Source organism: Bidens hawaiensis, unplaced genomic scaffold (genome assembly GCF_021521415.1).
Source record: "Bidens hawaiensis isolate Kalapana, Puna unplaced genomic scaffold, B.hawaiensis_p1.1 tig00021496_1, whole genome shotgun sequence".
NCBI lineage: Eukaryota > Viridiplantae > Streptophyta > Magnoliopsida > Asterales > Asteraceae > Bidens > Bidens hawaiensis.
This window is the reverse complement of record NW_027493333.1, coordinates 110925-128050: the sequence shown is the minus strand read 5'-3', so window position 1 is coordinate 128050 and position 17126 is coordinate 110925. Positions and strand designations below refer to the sequence as shown.

Below are 17126 nucleotides of genomic sequence, written 5' to 3'. Positions count from 1 at the left end.
CTTGATGTGTATGATCTCAATTTTAGTCCAAAACACAAATCAAACTGGAAACAATTATACACTTACTTCCTCACTAATCAGAATTACAACATCGATACACACCATAACTAATCAACAGCCTCCAAGTCTCCCGACACAATAGCTTCTGTTGGTTCCACAACAACCTCCAGCTTTTCTTCCGCTTCTTCAGTTGGAGGAACCTCAACAGCTTCTGCCCGTTCCACAACAGCCTCTAACTTTTCATCCACTTGTTCGATTGGAGGAGCATCAGAGAGCGATTCAGACCTGCGCAAGAACAAGATTTATTCATCATGGATTTTTGAATTTAGTATAAAAAATATTTTACGGGTTAAGGAAAAAAAGAAATTTACTTTTGTTTCTGAATAAGTTTACTAACTTCATCAATAGAAACACTTGCAGCATATAATCCCATCTTCTTCACCTGCAAAATTATTACTATCAAGACCAGTAATATGATGGTAAGAGTGTAATAAATTTAATAATAATAATAATAATAATAATAATAATAATAATCACCTCCAGTTTATCTTCTTTGGATCTATGAGTTTTTGGAAGTAACCGGAACTCTTCGGTTAAACGGATGCACTCTTCAACGTTATCCGGTGACACAAAATCAAGAGCTACTTTAATGCATGACTGTACAAAAGAATTCAATAGTTATTTATAAACTACAACTGCCGATTATGTCAGCATATGAACTACTGGTGACAACATGGGCGGATTGGATAATAATCGGTTAAATTTTGAAATGAGTCAAAGCAGGGTCGGGTTAGTTGGGCTCAAATAGGGGTGTAAACGAGCAAAGCCGCTAGCTAGCTACTCGAGATCAACTCACTAAAGGCTTGAATCAAACCCAGATTAAGATTAAACGAGCTTGAGCTCAAATTCGAGCCAAAGATAAGCCTGTTTAATAAACGAGCCCTCGAACCTGAGCTTCACTTATCGAGCTTGAGCTGGCCCGTGAGCCTAAAGTCCTAAACAAGCATATTATGTATAATACATATTTCTTTATAAGATGATGATTAAAATAATAGTATATGTTATATATAAAAATTTAACATAAAATCAACAGATAAAATTACAAATGTCAATCAATCAATCAATCAAGCCATGTATATCCCACCGCATAGCACGCTATCGATAGGGTCAGGGGAGGGTGGATGTAGGCAAGTCTTTCCTCTATCCGTGAGAATAGAGAGGCTGCTTCCAGAGAGACCCCCGGCTCATAAAGCTACATACAGGTAAACCGAGTAAACATACATCCTACAAGCAAAGACACTTAGCAATACATAGAATAGCAAACTACCAAAAATAGCAAGGAATCTGTAACCAATAAGATTTGGGCATAAGAATCACAAGACAACATCAAACAAAAAAAAATACATAAACAACAAGGAGTCAAGCTAGCCAAACTAGACCCTAAAATACAAAGCTAAGCTAACTAGGTACCTTCCCCTAGAAAGTCGCTAACCTTAATCCTACGTCTCCACGAATCTCTATCCTGGACCATGTCCTCAGAGAGGTGCAACTCTGTCAAGTCATGTCTAATTCTCTCATCCCAAGTCAATTTAGGCCTGCCTCTACTCCTCTTTCCTTCCACAATGCAGGTTTCCACTACTCTAACTGGCGCTGTTGTTGCTCTCCTTTTTACATGCCCAAACCATCTCAATCTCCCTTCCTTTATTTTCTCTGATATGCTAACTACTCCTAACCTTTCCCTAAAGACCTCATTTCTAATCCTATCTAATCTAGTGTGTCCGCACATCCACCTCAGCATCCTCATCTCTGCTACCTCCATCTTGCGCGCCTGGGTCTTCTTGATGGCCCAACAGTGTGTTCCATACAACATTGCAACTCTAACTACGACTCTATAAAATTTCCCCTTTAATTTAGGTGGGAACCGCTTGTCGCATAAAACCCCAGTGGCTGCTTTCCACCTACACCAGCCAGCTTATATGCGGTGGGTTATGTCACTGTCTATCTCTCCATTGCTTTGGACAAACGATCCTAAATATTTAAACTTCGTTATCTGCGGAACCACCTGGTCCTCAATAGTGATCTGGGTGTCCTCGCTATCGCCAGCACCACTGAAGTCACAACAAAGGTACTCTGTCTTAGAGCGACTAATTCTTAAACCTTTATCCTCTAAAGATACACACCACTCCTCTAGCCTTTCGTTCAAGGTTTGTTTAGTCTCCGCCACTAACACAATATCATCTGCAAAGAGCATGCACCATGGGACAGGCTCCTGAATCGACTTGGATAGCTCATCCATAACTACCGTGAAAAGAAACGGGCTTAACGCCGATCCTTGGTGTAGTCCCATCTCCACCGGGAAAAAATTTGTATCTCCTACCGGCGCACGAACACTAGCTGTAGTCCTGTCATACATATCTTTAATTAAGTCTATACTTTCCAGGTACCCCTCTACCTTCTAAACTATCCCAGATTAGTCTACGTGGCACACTGTCATATGCCTTTTCAAGGTCGATGAATATCATATGTAGGTCCATCTTTTTCTCCCTATACTTCTCCATTAATCTTCTCAGTATGTGTATCGCTTCCATTGTTGACCGTCCTGGCATGAAACCAAATTGGTTAACCATTACCTGCGTTTCTCTCCTAATTCGTGTCTAGATTACTCTCTCCCATAGTTTCATAGTATGAGCTAACAACTTAATTCCTCTGTAATTTCCACAAGACTGTGCGTCTCCCTTGTTCTTGTATAGGGGCACTACTACACTACTCCTCCACTGGTCTGGCATTTTTCCGTTCTTGAAAATAAAGTTGAATAGAGTAGTGAGCCATTGAACTCCTTCATCCCCTAAACACTTCCAAGCCTCAATCGGTATGTTGTCTAGACCAACCGCCTTAGCCCTTCCCATCTTCCTAAGTGCTATCCTCACCTCTCCCTGTGTGATACCTCTACAGTAGGAGTTATTTCTTTGTTGTCTCTGCGTAACAGGGTTGTCTGTTTCTCGTTGGTAGGTCTGTCTACCATTAAAAAGACTGTTAAAATAATTTTGCCATCTCTGTTTAATGTCTTGTTCCTTGATTAAGACACGCCCATCCTCTCCCTTTATATATTTCACTACTCCTAGGTCATGTCTTCTACGCTCTCTGGCTTTAGCAATCTTAAACATATCATGCTCCCCCTCCTTTGTTTCCAGACGTGCATACATCCGTCTATACGCTGTATTTTTTGCCTCTGTCACCGCCTTCTTCGCTTCTCTCCTAGCGTTTTTGTATTTCTCCCTCAACCTCCAACGCTCCCCCTCATTTCTGCACCTTAAAAGATCCCTAAGACTCTGTTGCTTATCCTTGATCTTGCTCTGCACATCCTCATTCCACCACCAAGATTCCTTGTCCCCAGTTGTCCTGCCTGTCGTGACCCCTAGCGTCTCCTTTGCCACTCGAGTGATAGAAGCTGCCATATCCTCCCACATCTGGTTTGCGTCCCCAACAAGATGAATTGCTGTCGTCGAGATGACCTTGTCCTTGAACATCGTAATGTTGTTGCCCTTCAAATTTCCCCATCTTATCCTTTGTCGCCCTTTTCTCTCCATCGTAGTCACTTTCTCTCTCAGTACTACATCTGCCACCGGTAAATGGTGCTGAGCTGCTGCGGTCTCCCCTGGTATCACCTTGCAGTCTCTCCACCGTCTTCGATCGTGTTGCCTCATTAAGAGATAGTCGATTTGTGTATTCCTTCCCCCACTAGTAAAAGTGATTAGGTTTGAGTCCCTATTCCTAAAGAAAGAGTTCAGGATACCTAGGTCATGGGCCACTGCAAAATCTAAAAGATCCCTACCAGGTTCGTTCCTATCCCCAAAACCAAAACCTCCATGAACTATCTGAAAGCCATCACTGTCCTTGCCGATATGACCATTGAAATCACCTCCTACGAAAATGGTCTCCTCCGTAGATACAACCCTCACTACTCCATTTAGGCAATCCCAAAACTCCCTCTTTTCTTGGTCTCCTAGTCCCACGTGTGGTGCATAAGCGCAAACCACAGCCACTACTTCGACTCCTAACACTAACCTTAATACCATCACCCTATCATTATATCTTTTCACCTCAATCACATTCTTATGCAATTCTATAGCCACTAGAAAGCCTACTCCATTTTTAGCTCCATCCACTCCCGAATGCAATAGCTTGTACCCATTTCTCTCTACGCCTCTCTGCCCCTTCCACCTAGTCTCTTGGAGGCACGCTATATGAACCTTACATCTTTTAAGAGCATCTATCACCTCCAACAATTTACCACTTAGAGTCCCTACATTCCATGATGCCACTCTCAAACTATATCCCCTACCCTTTCCCTTTCCCGCACCCCTCGTCCTTGGACACGATCTCAGCAAACTGACATGACTAATGCCGTCTATGGTTACAATTAACTGTAACTTTTTAAAGCAAAACAAAACACCAAGAACCAACGCAAACACACCACAAACAGACGTTGATGAAAAGGTGTTATAAAAATTTGCCTAATGTACACTTAACAAATAGGTGATAATTGCGCACAGAGAATAATAATAATAATACTAATAATAATAATAATAATACTAACAACAACAACAACAATAATAATAATAATAATACCAACAACAATAACAATAATAATAATAATAATAATAATAGGAAAAAAAAACAGAAATTGCTTATCTTTATTCCCGTGAACGGGAAGAGTGGCCGGAGATGGGCGGCGGCCGTATCTAGGTCGCCGGAAATGTGTGCCGGAATGGTGTTCGCCGGAAAAAAGAATCCAGCAACACGAGGGTGAGACTGACGGCGTTAAGTAGATGGCAACTCAACCCCGATCCGTTATTTGGGTTAGTTTTTGGCTTAATCACTTTTTCCGGCGGCCAGATCTGACGTTGGTGATGATAGATCTGACGAAACCCTGCTTGCTGACCGACGGAGAAACGGAAATGGTGGTGGTTCCGGAAACGTAAACGGAAATGGTGACGGAGAAACGGAAACGGAAATTTTATAATAATGTGTCGTGAAAAAGTGGTGACAGAGTATCTCATAAGGAGGATGGTGACTATTCAAGAAAGAAGTGAAGGCCTACTTACACCTTATCCAAGAAACAAGATTGTTCAAGATAAAATTACAAATGTATACAAATTAATTAATAAATAAATAATAAACGAGCCGAGACCGATCCTAGCTTGAGCTTGAATTCTTGAGAAACTAACTGACGACTCTATCTTGAGCTTTAGAAATAAAGCTTGAAACAAGTTGAGCTCGAGCTCTCGTAAGTTAAACAATCCAAGGTCAAGTCTGGCTTGGCTCGCTTAAATTCCTATGTTCAACAAACACCCTTTTTCTCCAAAATTTTCAAAATTCTTATAAAGAAATAGTGCATTAAATTTGAATATAATCACAAAAACTATATTAGTACAGTCTTAATCTAACTTTTCGCATAAAACAGTATAGGAGGTTGTAAGCATAAAACGGGCCACTTTCGACCGGTTCCACACAATTTTCCTTCTTCTTTTACTTTGTCGTGCCTTATTTGACCCGTTAGAGATTAAACATAACTGAAATTCACCCATTTTAGATAAATCAGTAAATGCTAATAAATTATACAAATAAATAAATTAATAACACTAGAAATCAAACCTGTCTATTTCTAACTTGATGTGGGCAACCCGCAGGGATAAAAACAGCTTCACCAAGGTATTGTTCAAATGTCCATGGTTCCACACCTGAAAGAATTCAGCAATATTATTCTGCATTATACTTGAGAAACGGTATTGTTATTTGAAAAATACTAAAAGAAAAAAATAATAAAAAATTAAGCAATCTTACCAAACTCCTCCTTGAGTTGTTTCTTGTGCTTTTCATCAAAATAAAAGGTTTGGTCATGGATAGGATGAACAACCTAAACAGAGAACAATATTTATAATGCATCACCAAAAAGATTATTGTTATTGTTATTATTAGCATTGTAGTTTTAAAGATAATACTCACAGATCTCACAGGAGCGTTGTTGATGCCACGGAATTCTTTCTGGTGTTTTTTAATGTATTCGGTCAGTTTGGAGACATCCTGCCTATGGAAAATATCCCATAACGCACCGCCGTATTCAATATCAGAATCATGATTATCACTTTGAGAAGTATCTTTATCTTCATCTTCATTTTCTACCAATGATTACAAAAACAATATTATTCGAGCGAATTATTCAAACAATTGAGCTGTTAATCATGATTACAAAAGCAATGTTATTACTACAATAATCTGAATTTTTGGATAAGACAATTTAGGAGGTTGCATGCTTTAAAAACAAATATCGGACAACTTTCAACTAAACATCAGCCTTTGACCCACTTGACATGTTTGACCCATTTGAGATAAAACACAACCCAAACTGACTCATGCATAAGTAAATGTATTGAAATAATTTCAATATTAATTGTACCTTTGGGGCTAGAAAGATTAGAATCCAATTCATTTTTGCCCGACGCGGTTGTTTCCAAAGTCGATGGATTCATGGGATCAACCGTCTTATCTTGGCCGCCATTAACATTCTCGTCAAAGCTTTGATTTTCAGCCATTAAAGCTTCATTATCGCCAGCATCTCCTTTTTGTATGCACAGAGAATCTACCACATCAACATTTAAATCTTTCGGAGGTTCTGCTGTGAGATTACTATCTTCAGCTTTGTTTTCTACCGATGATTACAAAAAGAATATTATTACTGCAATAATCCAAATAATTGACTTTCAACCAACTTGACCTTTTAACTAGACATCAGTATTAGACCCGTTTTGAGATAAAACCACAACTTCAAAAATCTTGTGGCTCGAAGCTCGGGCTTGTGGCTCGCTCGATAAAAGCTCAGATAAAAATAGCTAAAAAAACTTGATTTGAAACAACCTGAGCTGAGTTGGCTCATTTTTGTAACCAAGCCAAAATCGACCCAAGCTCAGCTCGGGTCATGGCTCGGCTCGTTGGCTCGATCTTAGGCTCGTTTAACTTCTAAATCGAGCTCGAAACCACCCCTGGCTCAACTGGTGAACAGCCCTAAAATTGACCTATGCATAAGTAAATGGATATAAAAATTCAATATTATTTAAGTGTAAGCCAGTTTAAACTGTCAAGTATTTTAATAGAAGGTTATACTTGTATTGTTGAATTAATAATCCAACACAATTTGAACTAGCATTTCGTTATTTTGTGCACCTTCACATTATCTCCATGACTGGTTTCTACAGTAGTAAAAACTTCAATAGTGTTTTTTTTTCTTTCTAGGTACTTCTAGTGCAATTAGTCGGTAATGCTTTCCTAAAAAAACATATAACTAAGAAAAATTATCCAAATGAAGCCACGTAATAGTTCTATTCTACTGTATGCATTAGCATATTCGACCGAAATTATATAATATTATATAGTTTGGGTTAAATATACATATGCAGACTAACGAATAGAATTATTACATTTCTACCTGAAAAGTATTACTGACTAAATGCACTAGAAGTACCTAGAATGAAAAAGAAAAATCACATTGGGTGTTTTTACTAGTGTAGAAACCAGTCATGGAGACGAGACATTGTGAAAGTGCACAAAACTAATAACTAAATGCAAGCTCAGATAGTGTTAGGCTATTGACACAACTATACAAGTATACTTGTTTATTAAAACATTTAGATTTAGCGATAGCCTCTGCCATGAGCGAGATTTTACTGGATACGTTTGTTTCTTTTGTTTACTTAAGTGTAAACCAAAAGTAGTCAAAGAAAGAGACATCAACATTACAAACATTTTACCTTTGATGCAAGAAACATTATAGTCCAATTCACTTTTGTTTGACTCGGTTGTTCCTAAAGTCAATGGAGTCATGGAATCAACCGTCTTTTCTTGGCTGCCATTATTATTCAGGTCAACGCTTAGATTTTCAGCCATTAAAGCTTCATTATCACCAACATCACCTTTTTGCACATCTTTTAGTGGTCCTATTGTGAGACTACTATCTTCAGCTTTGTATTGCTTCTGCAACTCATTAATATTTTTAGGTTCCGTAGAAGAAACTTTTACTTTTGTTGTGTGTATCAAAATGTTTACCTGTACCAATATCACAAATTCATTTGAAAAGGAAAGAAGATTTAAGACTTTGACTCGTTAATATTTACCGCATCAGAGATGTCGCAATGTAGTTTTGTGACCGAATCGCCCCTACCGAGCTCCTCGGGAAACCCATAAGCAATATAAGATTTAGGACCCAAATCCGGCCTTTTAGAACCATCTGGAAGCTTTGTAGCAAGATTAAGAAGACCAGATCTTGGATGAGTATAATCACTAAAGGGAAGCATTGCAATAAACTCTGCACAATGCCTTGGTAAACACTCATCAAATGAGTTTGTTGGTGGCCAATCTTTGAGCTTTAACATCTCGGGCCATCCGTCTAGATGTCTACGACCCTCCACATACCCTCTAAAAAACTGGTTAAGATGAATCTCAACCTAAAATTACATAATTTATGTGTTATAACTCATTTACAAAATAAAGAGAAAATTGCACAAATGGTTCATGTGGTTTGACCCTATTGCAAGTTAGTTTTTAACGGAAAACTAACGGTCATGTACAATTCATGTGAGGGTAATTGTGTCCTTTCAAAACTGGAATCCCAATAAAATACTCTTCAATCTCCAGAACCCCTAATGCCGATTTCATCAACTTCGATCAGTGCAAAATCGAAGGTTATCAAGTCGACATTAGGACTTCTGGAGTTTGAAATAAAAGAGTATTTTATTAGGGTTCTAAACTTAAAAGACACATTTACCCTCACAAAAATGACACATGACATCACTTTTCCGTTAAAAACTAACTGGATTAACAGTGGACACTAAACGTGCAACCCTCTCACAAATGTTTGGACTAAGTTTGCAATTTTCAAAATCTGGTGACCAAACTTACAATATGGTCGGTCAAACCACAGGGACCATTTGTGCAATTTTATTAAAATACAACCATTTATAAAGTTAAAACTATTCATACCTCACACAAATCCAAGCAATCAATAGCCTTGACACATCTATTTTCCTCCTTCAACTTTATTTGAGCAGTTCTAAACGCCCGCATCATGACACGTGGCTCCCAACTAAGCCCACATGTCTTTTTATCAACATTTCTAACCACAACTGGTTCGCCTCGTCTCCAATGCATTTGAAAATGCTCAAAATCATCATCTTCCAAATCAACAGAATTAGGACAATAAAGAAAATTGTCATTACTACCCTTTCTAGAAGCCGATTTCCTCACACCGTCATAATTTTCCACATTAACACAAAGAGGGCATCTTTCTCCAAAGTCAACATTGACCATTTGAAAGTCAGAGGTCAAAGCCTCTGACTTTTCAACAAGTTCATCAACCCAATTAGCTTCATATAATCTTTTCAATTCTAGCAACCCAATACCACAACCGCCACGAGCCATTGGAGGGCATGGTATGCTTCCATTAGTGTTTGCTTTCCAAATAGGGAAATCAAGTGAATTGTCTGTTATAAAGGTTTCTGGTTTGAAGTCGGCTTTCCAACCGTAAAACTGTGTGTTTGGTTCTGTACCCTGAAGTCGCGAATGTTCTAAAAACTGTTGGAAGGAAGATTCGGCTTCGGTGCCGCCAGGCTGGATGCCATCTCTGAGTTCATGACAGCAGTTGAGGCAAATATCATAAGAGCAATCGGGACTCGGGCAGCTTCTGTGGAAGTTGACGATTGATGTATTGCAGTTGTCACTGTGTAACAAGAATGATTGTTTGGAATCAGTTAATATAAAACGGGTGCTGTAAAAAGGGCTTGGATGTGTTTCTGATGTTTGAAGCTGTAATAATCAGATAACTGTATTTTAAGTGAATGGAAAATTCTGATTCTTTAATGAGTTAACAGATAATATAACCAAAGAGGACTTTCTTGTGAGAAAAAAAGGATATGTTTAGAAAAACGTGAGTAAAAGTCTTCTAAATTAGGTCAAAATCAAGAGTAAAAAGGTAAATTTATTTAAACTTAAAAGGGGATATCGAACTTTGTGTTCGTTAGGGGTGTGAACAAACCAAACCGCTCGTGACTACTCGAGATCGGCTAACTAAAAGCTCAAATCGAGCCGAGCTTAAACGAGCTCGAGCTTTACTTATCACGCTCGATCCTATTATGCATATAAATTTTATATTACATACATATTTTATAAGAAATCATCATCATCTTACCCAGTATATCCCACCAATAGCAAAGCTATGGTAGGGTCTAAGGAGGGTAAGATGTAGACAGCCTTACCTCTACCCCATAGGGATATAGAAGTTTCTTCCGACGAGACCCCCGGCTCGATAGTAGTCTTGCATCAAGCCTTGGACATAAGGCACATAGCACTCAATCATCGGGGCACCGGCGAGCATGTACCCTTGTCTTTCGGCTATCAACGCCACCACATGATGCCTGATTAACCTTCCGCCACTTTTAACATTATTTTCACGAGATTAGTAAAATAACGTCAAAATTAGTGCAATTTCACTTTTGCCCACCCGAGGGTTCACACATGTATACATTATATGCGCGCGCATATATTAAATTATGGTAAAATAACTAAAAAATCTATATGATCTTATATATAAAAATTATGTTAAAATATGTATAAAATTATAAATGGATATAAGTATATAACTTAACTAATAAATAATAAACAAGCCGAGCTCATACTCAAGCTTGAAAAACTACTCGCGAGCCGAGCTCGAGTAAGTTAAATGAGCCGAGCTCGAGCCTAGTCGAGCTTGGGCTCCGGATCGGCTGGGCTTGTTTATACCCCTAGTATTCGTCTAACTAAAGGATAACAAGACATAAAATATCCTTTATATCATTCAAACTCATCATTTTTTTCGCTCCGGGAATCTTTTATTAGCTATATATTATTTAATATAAGCACACATAATAACATATTTAGTTATATCATATGATCATTCAAGATGGGCATTCAACTTCTTTAATACCTATGGGTAATATTTTTTTAAGAAAATAAGCAGTAGCGTTATCTTAATAGACTAGAAAAGCATTAAAACTTACCAGTAAACTCTGTCATCTTCATCAACTGAAGTTTTTGGTACATGTTCTTCTGTCAATTCAACACCTAAAAGAAGATAACCAACGGTCCAACAACCTTAAACTTCAAGTTATTTCCTTACAACAAACATGTGATTTAGTTATAATGAATGTTTAAAAAGAAAGTTGTACCAAGTATTCCAGCTTCCACCAAAAGCTCAGATCTTTGCTCCTCTTTTATATGCTTCAAAAGAGGCAGAGTCTTTTTAAGCAAATAAAGAGACCTTTGCAGTCTGATATCCCCATCGGCTTCTTTATGAGTAGCCTATAAAAATCAACAGTTTTCTGTCAGTGTAGAGCAGCATTATGAAAAAAGTTATAAAAAGCATCTACCTTTACAATTACGTTTGCTTGAAGACAAGCTCCACAATTGCAATTGCCACGGCAATATGGGCATGCAACTTTGACTTCTCTTTTTGTTCTCTTTGGATACCTATTATTATATTCAAAATTTGATTATTTAAGAAATTAAAAGATTAAAAAAATGGCATTTTTAGAGGGGGGGAAAGCGTAGGCATCTTGTAAAAAAGATATATGTCTCTCGTATTGGGTTAAAAAGAATAAACAACTAATATTATTTAACCTTTGATAATCAGTTTTGTTGAAGAAGTACAAAATTAAAACTAATTATCAGAAACTGATTATTGATATTTGAATAATCAGAATCATAATCATGTATACTAACTTTAAAGTCACTTACCAATTCGCAAGACATCCATAGCAATAGCGCTTTCGTTTGCAGTTTGAACAAGAGACAACACTTTTATAAACGTTCAAGCGGCATTGGTGACACATCAAACTAGGTTTCTTTCCATTCTGCATTAAAAAAGTTGGTCAGAGAACAAACATAAAAAAGCATTAACCTTGCACAAAAAGTAGACAGTTAACAACACTCGTTTAATAGGGATCTTTTATTAATATGCGTCACATACATGTTCGACCATCACTCATAATATAGAAAAAGTCTGATTTCACATCTAAGCATATAACAATCTTCATAGTTCATAAAACAGTAAATAACTAAAAAGGAAAGAAAGAACTCACTGAAACACCTGCAATCGACTCATGGTGTATCGCATCCGCCCCTATGAGTGTTCGGGTACCAGGAATATACTTCTTGGGCCTGCCTCTGGGCCTTCTAGGGGCGTTCGGGTCCCCTCTAGGCCTTCTTCTTTTTTTCACCTCAGAGTAAGCCAAGATTTCACCAGCTACAATTAACCTAGGTTTCTTCTTAACTCCCTTGGCTGACCTCAACTTACGGGTCTTAACTCCCTTGGTTTTGGTTGACCTAAACTTACGGGTTCCACTCCCGTTACCAGTTTCACCTGCAACATTCTCATCGATGATATCTTCAGTACCTCCTCCAGTTTGATGGGTCCCATTTCCGTTACCACTTTCACCTGCATTGTTCTCATCAACGATACGTTCAGCACCTTCAGTTTGATGGGTCCCATTTCCGTTACCAATTTCAGCTGCATTATTCTCATCAACGATATGTTGAGCACCTCCAATTTGATCATTCTCATTTTGACCACTAACATGTTCATCAACCATAGTTTGACCATGACCCGGTGCCAACTTTCTCCTCATCCTCCTCTTCCTGGGCTTTTTGTCTTTAGCACCGTGCGGTCGACCCTTACGTCCAACCTTAAGTTCACCATTGGTTTCAGGAACGAGTGTTTTCCTCTTTTTCATCTCTAAACCTTCATAGCCATTATCTCCATCAGCCGTAGTTTGAGTTTGACCCATTTCCTGAATGTCTTTGATCCTCTTGTGTTTATTCTTGGAACCCTTGAGTCGACCCTTGCGCGATGATACTTTGACCTTCTCATGGGAAAGTTGTTCAGAATGGGGCACATCCTGATCATTTTGAGCAGGCGAAAGTTTCCTCCTTTTGCAATTCAAGAGAAGCCTGTTTCGGGGGCGCTTCCCTGCACTAGTATTAGAAAGAAGACCAACAACTATCATCCTATCTTGTGGGCCTCGTCCACCATCACCTCTCTGATTATTATCAACAACAACAGCACCATTTGCCTCCTCATTCCCTTTATTATGATTATTATTATCATGAAGCTCTTCCATTTCCGATGATAAAGGTTGAAGCTTTATTTAGAAATTGAGCTTGGAAACAAAAACCCCTAATTTCAAAACCCTAACCCTAGCAATTGGCATCGGTGGGCATGTAATAAATAAATTGGAAAAAGATAATTAAGATTGTAACAACAACATATTATGAATACGATTCTTGAAATTAAAAAAAAAAAGAGACAGAAAGCGTGTAGTGATTGAAATTCAAAATTCAAAAAAACAAAATGAGTGTCAGTAGCACACAGACTAGTACTAGTAAGGAAACTGAAACAAAACTAATAATTGGGTTTGAGTTTAGATTAGATGGATGGTTAGGATTGGACGAGGTGTAAATTAACAAACTTCAATGCGTTTTGATGATGATTTATTTGTAGCTGAACTGCAGACACATTGGGTTAAGTCTGTGAGTAGGGCCGTTCAAACCGCTCGTCGCTCGAACTCGCTCGCCGCTCGCTCGGAAATTACTCGAAAAATGCTCGCTCGTTTTTACGCTCGATTGAAAACGAGCCGCTCTGCTCGGTTCGGTTTGTAAACGAGCCAAGCAACGAGCAAAGGTTTGCTCGGTTCGATTCGGCTCGAATATTTTTAATTTATTTTATATATAATTATATATGAACAAATATATAAATATATAGACAAAACACATAAATATAAGCTTACAATAATTTTTACCCCTTTAAATTTTTCATATTCCGTCAATTTTATAGTTTTATTTGTTCGATTCAAGTTTTTAGAATACTAGAATTTTGTTTAAATGATCATTATATCTCACTTCAAACTTATTTTTTTATAAAAAGTTACAATATATTACATGTTTGTCTAGAAACTACTAATTTATTTATAAAATATATTATTTACAACCTTCAAATTTGTTTTTTATTGAAAATTTTAAAGTGAAAAGGAAATAAATAATGCTCGAAATCGCTCGACGTTCGTTCGAAAAATGCTCGATTCGATTTTGGCTCGTTTCGGTTTTCGCTCGGTTCGAATTTCAGCCGTTCGGTTCGGTTCAGTTATAAACGAGCCAAGCAACGAGCAAGCCTTCGCTCGGTTCGGCTCGGCTCGTGAACAGCCCTATCTGTGAGTGACACTTGTATGTATTACTACTACTACACGTATGTATGTATGTATGTATTACTGACATTGATAACCTAGTGTAGTATGTAATGTTAACCTTTTTATGTAATTCAACTACCATAAATCAAATCAAATCAAATCAAATCAAATCAAATCAAACAAAATCATGGCATGTAACATTTTTCAGAAATTTTCAGAATATCATACAATATATGTGTATGATATTTGATTTGGTTTGAAAGCGAGTTGTTCACGAAACGAACGCGTATGTGCTCGTACTTGGTTTGGTTTGAAAGTGAGCCGAACTGAGCGGATTGAATTTAAAGAAACGAGCGATATCTTTATGCTTGAGCTTGGTTTGGTTTTGAAACCGAGCGGCTTGGTTCAGTTTGGTTTTTCTTAATTTCGTATAAAGTTTACAATTTTAAATTTCTAAAACTTCAAAATATCATTAATTCAAAACTTTAACTCTAAATTGTCTAAACTTTCACATTTAAAATGTATAAAACTCAAAGTTAACAACAAAACATATATAAAACGAGCGGCTATAGTTTAAATTTGAACTTTGAATTCAACACAAAAGAAAGAAATTTTAAAAACTTTAACAAAATAGTATGCTTTTATATATATACATAAATTTATATATAAAACTAATAAATAAAAAATAATTCAAGCAAACCGAACCAAACCGAGCGAGGATTTCCTCATGCTTGAATTGTTTTTAAACCGAACTGAGCCGAACGCTCACTTCCAAACCGGGCCGAAATCGAACGAGCAATTTTCAAGCGAATGACGAACGAGCGACGAGCATTTTGGACAGCCCTATCCACGATTCCACGCCACCTAGCATTATTATACATAAAGAAAAAAAGTGGTTTGTCGGTGTCACGTAAATTTTAAAACCTAGCTGTTGAACATTTAAAGAAACCATTTGAAACAAAATATGTATGTATTAGGTTAGTCTGATGGTTGATTTTCAACTTTTAAGACTCCTCACTCCTCTATGTTAAGCATAGAATCCATTTTATCTTTTAGATTTTAAAGCAAATTATATGTGCAAGTATTAGCTAGACTCCGTATTTGATTTGACGAACACTTTTGCTGAATTTATCTTTTCGCTTTCTATTTGATATTGAAACGAATCTAAACGATATCGATCGAATTCATGTCGAATTTTTTTAAAGATTTATTATTATTATTATGTTAGTCTTTGTATTTGGGTCGGCGTTGATGAATTTATTTTTTGGGTTTACTCCATTAACGTAACGAAACTAACCGATACCGATAAAATTCACGTGAACTCGGCGTCACAATGAGCGAGTTTAACCGGCCGAATAAACGCCATCTTAAATATGTTATTTTTTTATATTATATGTTATATGAGTGTCACGGGTGTTTTCGATTTTTTCTGGTATTTATTCTTGTGTTTAAACATTTATTTTATTGTCGGTGCCGTGATAAATCGACCGAATATTGTCGTTGCATCGCCGCAACGCGGCGGGTTTTACTTAGTTATTATTACTATTACTATTACTATTACTATTATTCAATGTTTTCAGACCCCGGACGCCTTACCGGGCCAATGGTCGGACCGACCCGGGAGGACGGACCGGTGTTGACCCGGATGACGTCATAAATACAACACACACACACACACATATATATATTATATATATAAAATAACCAAATTTCATAAAACTTCATAATTTAAAAACGGGGCAATTTCATATAATAGTAACCAAGTTTCAAAAGTGTTCAAATTAAGTCACTCAACATTTAAAAATTGTTCCAATTAAGTCACTCAACTTTCATATTTTATTAAATTAAAGGTTTTAACATGTTTTTAGCGTTTTTCTTTTTTGTTTCACATAGGAAATATTTTTATCTTTTTTTAATGTTGATGTTGAGTGACGACGTGGATTTTAATTTTTATTTTTGAATTTTAAAATAATTAACATTTTTTAATTTTTTTTAAATATAACTACATATATTGCGAATTCCGACCTTCACATCTTATCCTCCATTTCTTTCTTAGCGCACAAAAAAATCGGTGAGACTCGATTTGAAGATTTAGTGACCCGATTTGAGGAAAATATGCATGAGTGACCTAATTAGAACACTTTTGAAAGTTGGTTACTGTTCTATGAGATATTCCCAAAACATACATCACATTCTTAGTCTCAAACCATTGATATGTAAAAATCTTTTTGAAGTAGACATGTTTAATCAAGTTTAAGTTTTTGTATAAAAAAAATTAAAAGACAAGAAAATAAAACAACTAAACATTAGTACAAGTTTAGGGCTAATTTTAATAAAACCATAACTCCAAGATGATAAGTGTAACTTAGTGAGAAAATGGGTTATTTAGGGTTTGATATGTGTAGACTTCGATATTGTTTGAGTTTTTTGATGCCACTGCCTGCCGCCTCCTCTGTATCAAATATAACCTTCAATATTTATTTAGTGACATAATGAACTTCAGTACACACACATATATCTTTCTTTAAGTCTTTGCCAGATCTTCACCAAGCATTCATCATACATCATCTTCATCACACATCTTTTCCAGAGCTTCATCAAAGATCACCTTCAGCACAATTATTCTGGAAAGTCTGATATTGTACGAATCGCCGGAAAATTGCCGATTTAGGGACGATTATGGGCGGCTTGGAAGTGGCGAAGTGAGCGGCAAATAAGAACGATTTGTGTGTTTGGTATACGATATGAAGATCTGATTATTAAAAAACAGGAAAAAACAAAATTGCATGTCCACCCGCAGGGTGACCAGGTCCGGTCCAAGCAGCGCCCGTGAAACCCAACCGGTCCATTAGAATACGAGTT

General features: G+C 37.1%; 1 protein-coding gene across 1 annotated transcript; it reads right to left on the bottom strand.

Annotated features, from left to right (window-relative positions):
- On the bottom strand, nucleotides 1–13202 carry LOC143563537 (lysine-specific demethylase JMJ27-like). The gene is made up of 15 exons (XM_077051056.1): nucleotides 12165–13202; nucleotides 11821–11936; nucleotides 11454–11553; nucleotides 11253–11385; nucleotides 11085–11148; nucleotides 9034–9769; nucleotides 8169–8498; nucleotides 7806–8100; nucleotides 6458–6706; nucleotides 6007–6179; nucleotides 5845–5917; nucleotides 5656–5741; nucleotides 538–657; nucleotides 372–442; nucleotides 1–285 (listed from the first exon to the last, which is right to left on the bottom strand). The coding sequence occupies exons 1-15, from the start codon at nucleotides 13200–13202 to the stop codon at nucleotides 108–110; spliced, it is 3762 nt and encodes a 1253-aa protein (XP_076907171.1). The 3' UTR covers nucleotides 1–107.
- Nucleotides 13203–17126: the final 3924 nt, after the last annotated feature.

Bases quoted from the DNA above. Each gene is read 5' to 3' on its own strand.
- LOC143563537 (XM_077051056.1), bottom strand. From the start codon at position 13,202: ATGGAAGAGCTTCATGATAATAATAATCATAATAAAGGGAATGAGGAG. The intron at 5,918-6,006 runs GTGAGTATTATC...TTCTCTGTTTAG, and splicing joins ACAACGCTCCTGTGAGATCT to GTTGTTCATCCTATCCATGA. The intron at 443-537 runs GTGATTATTATT...ATAATTTTGCAG, and splicing joins CCAAAGAAGATAAACTGGAG to GTGAAGAAGATGGGATTATA.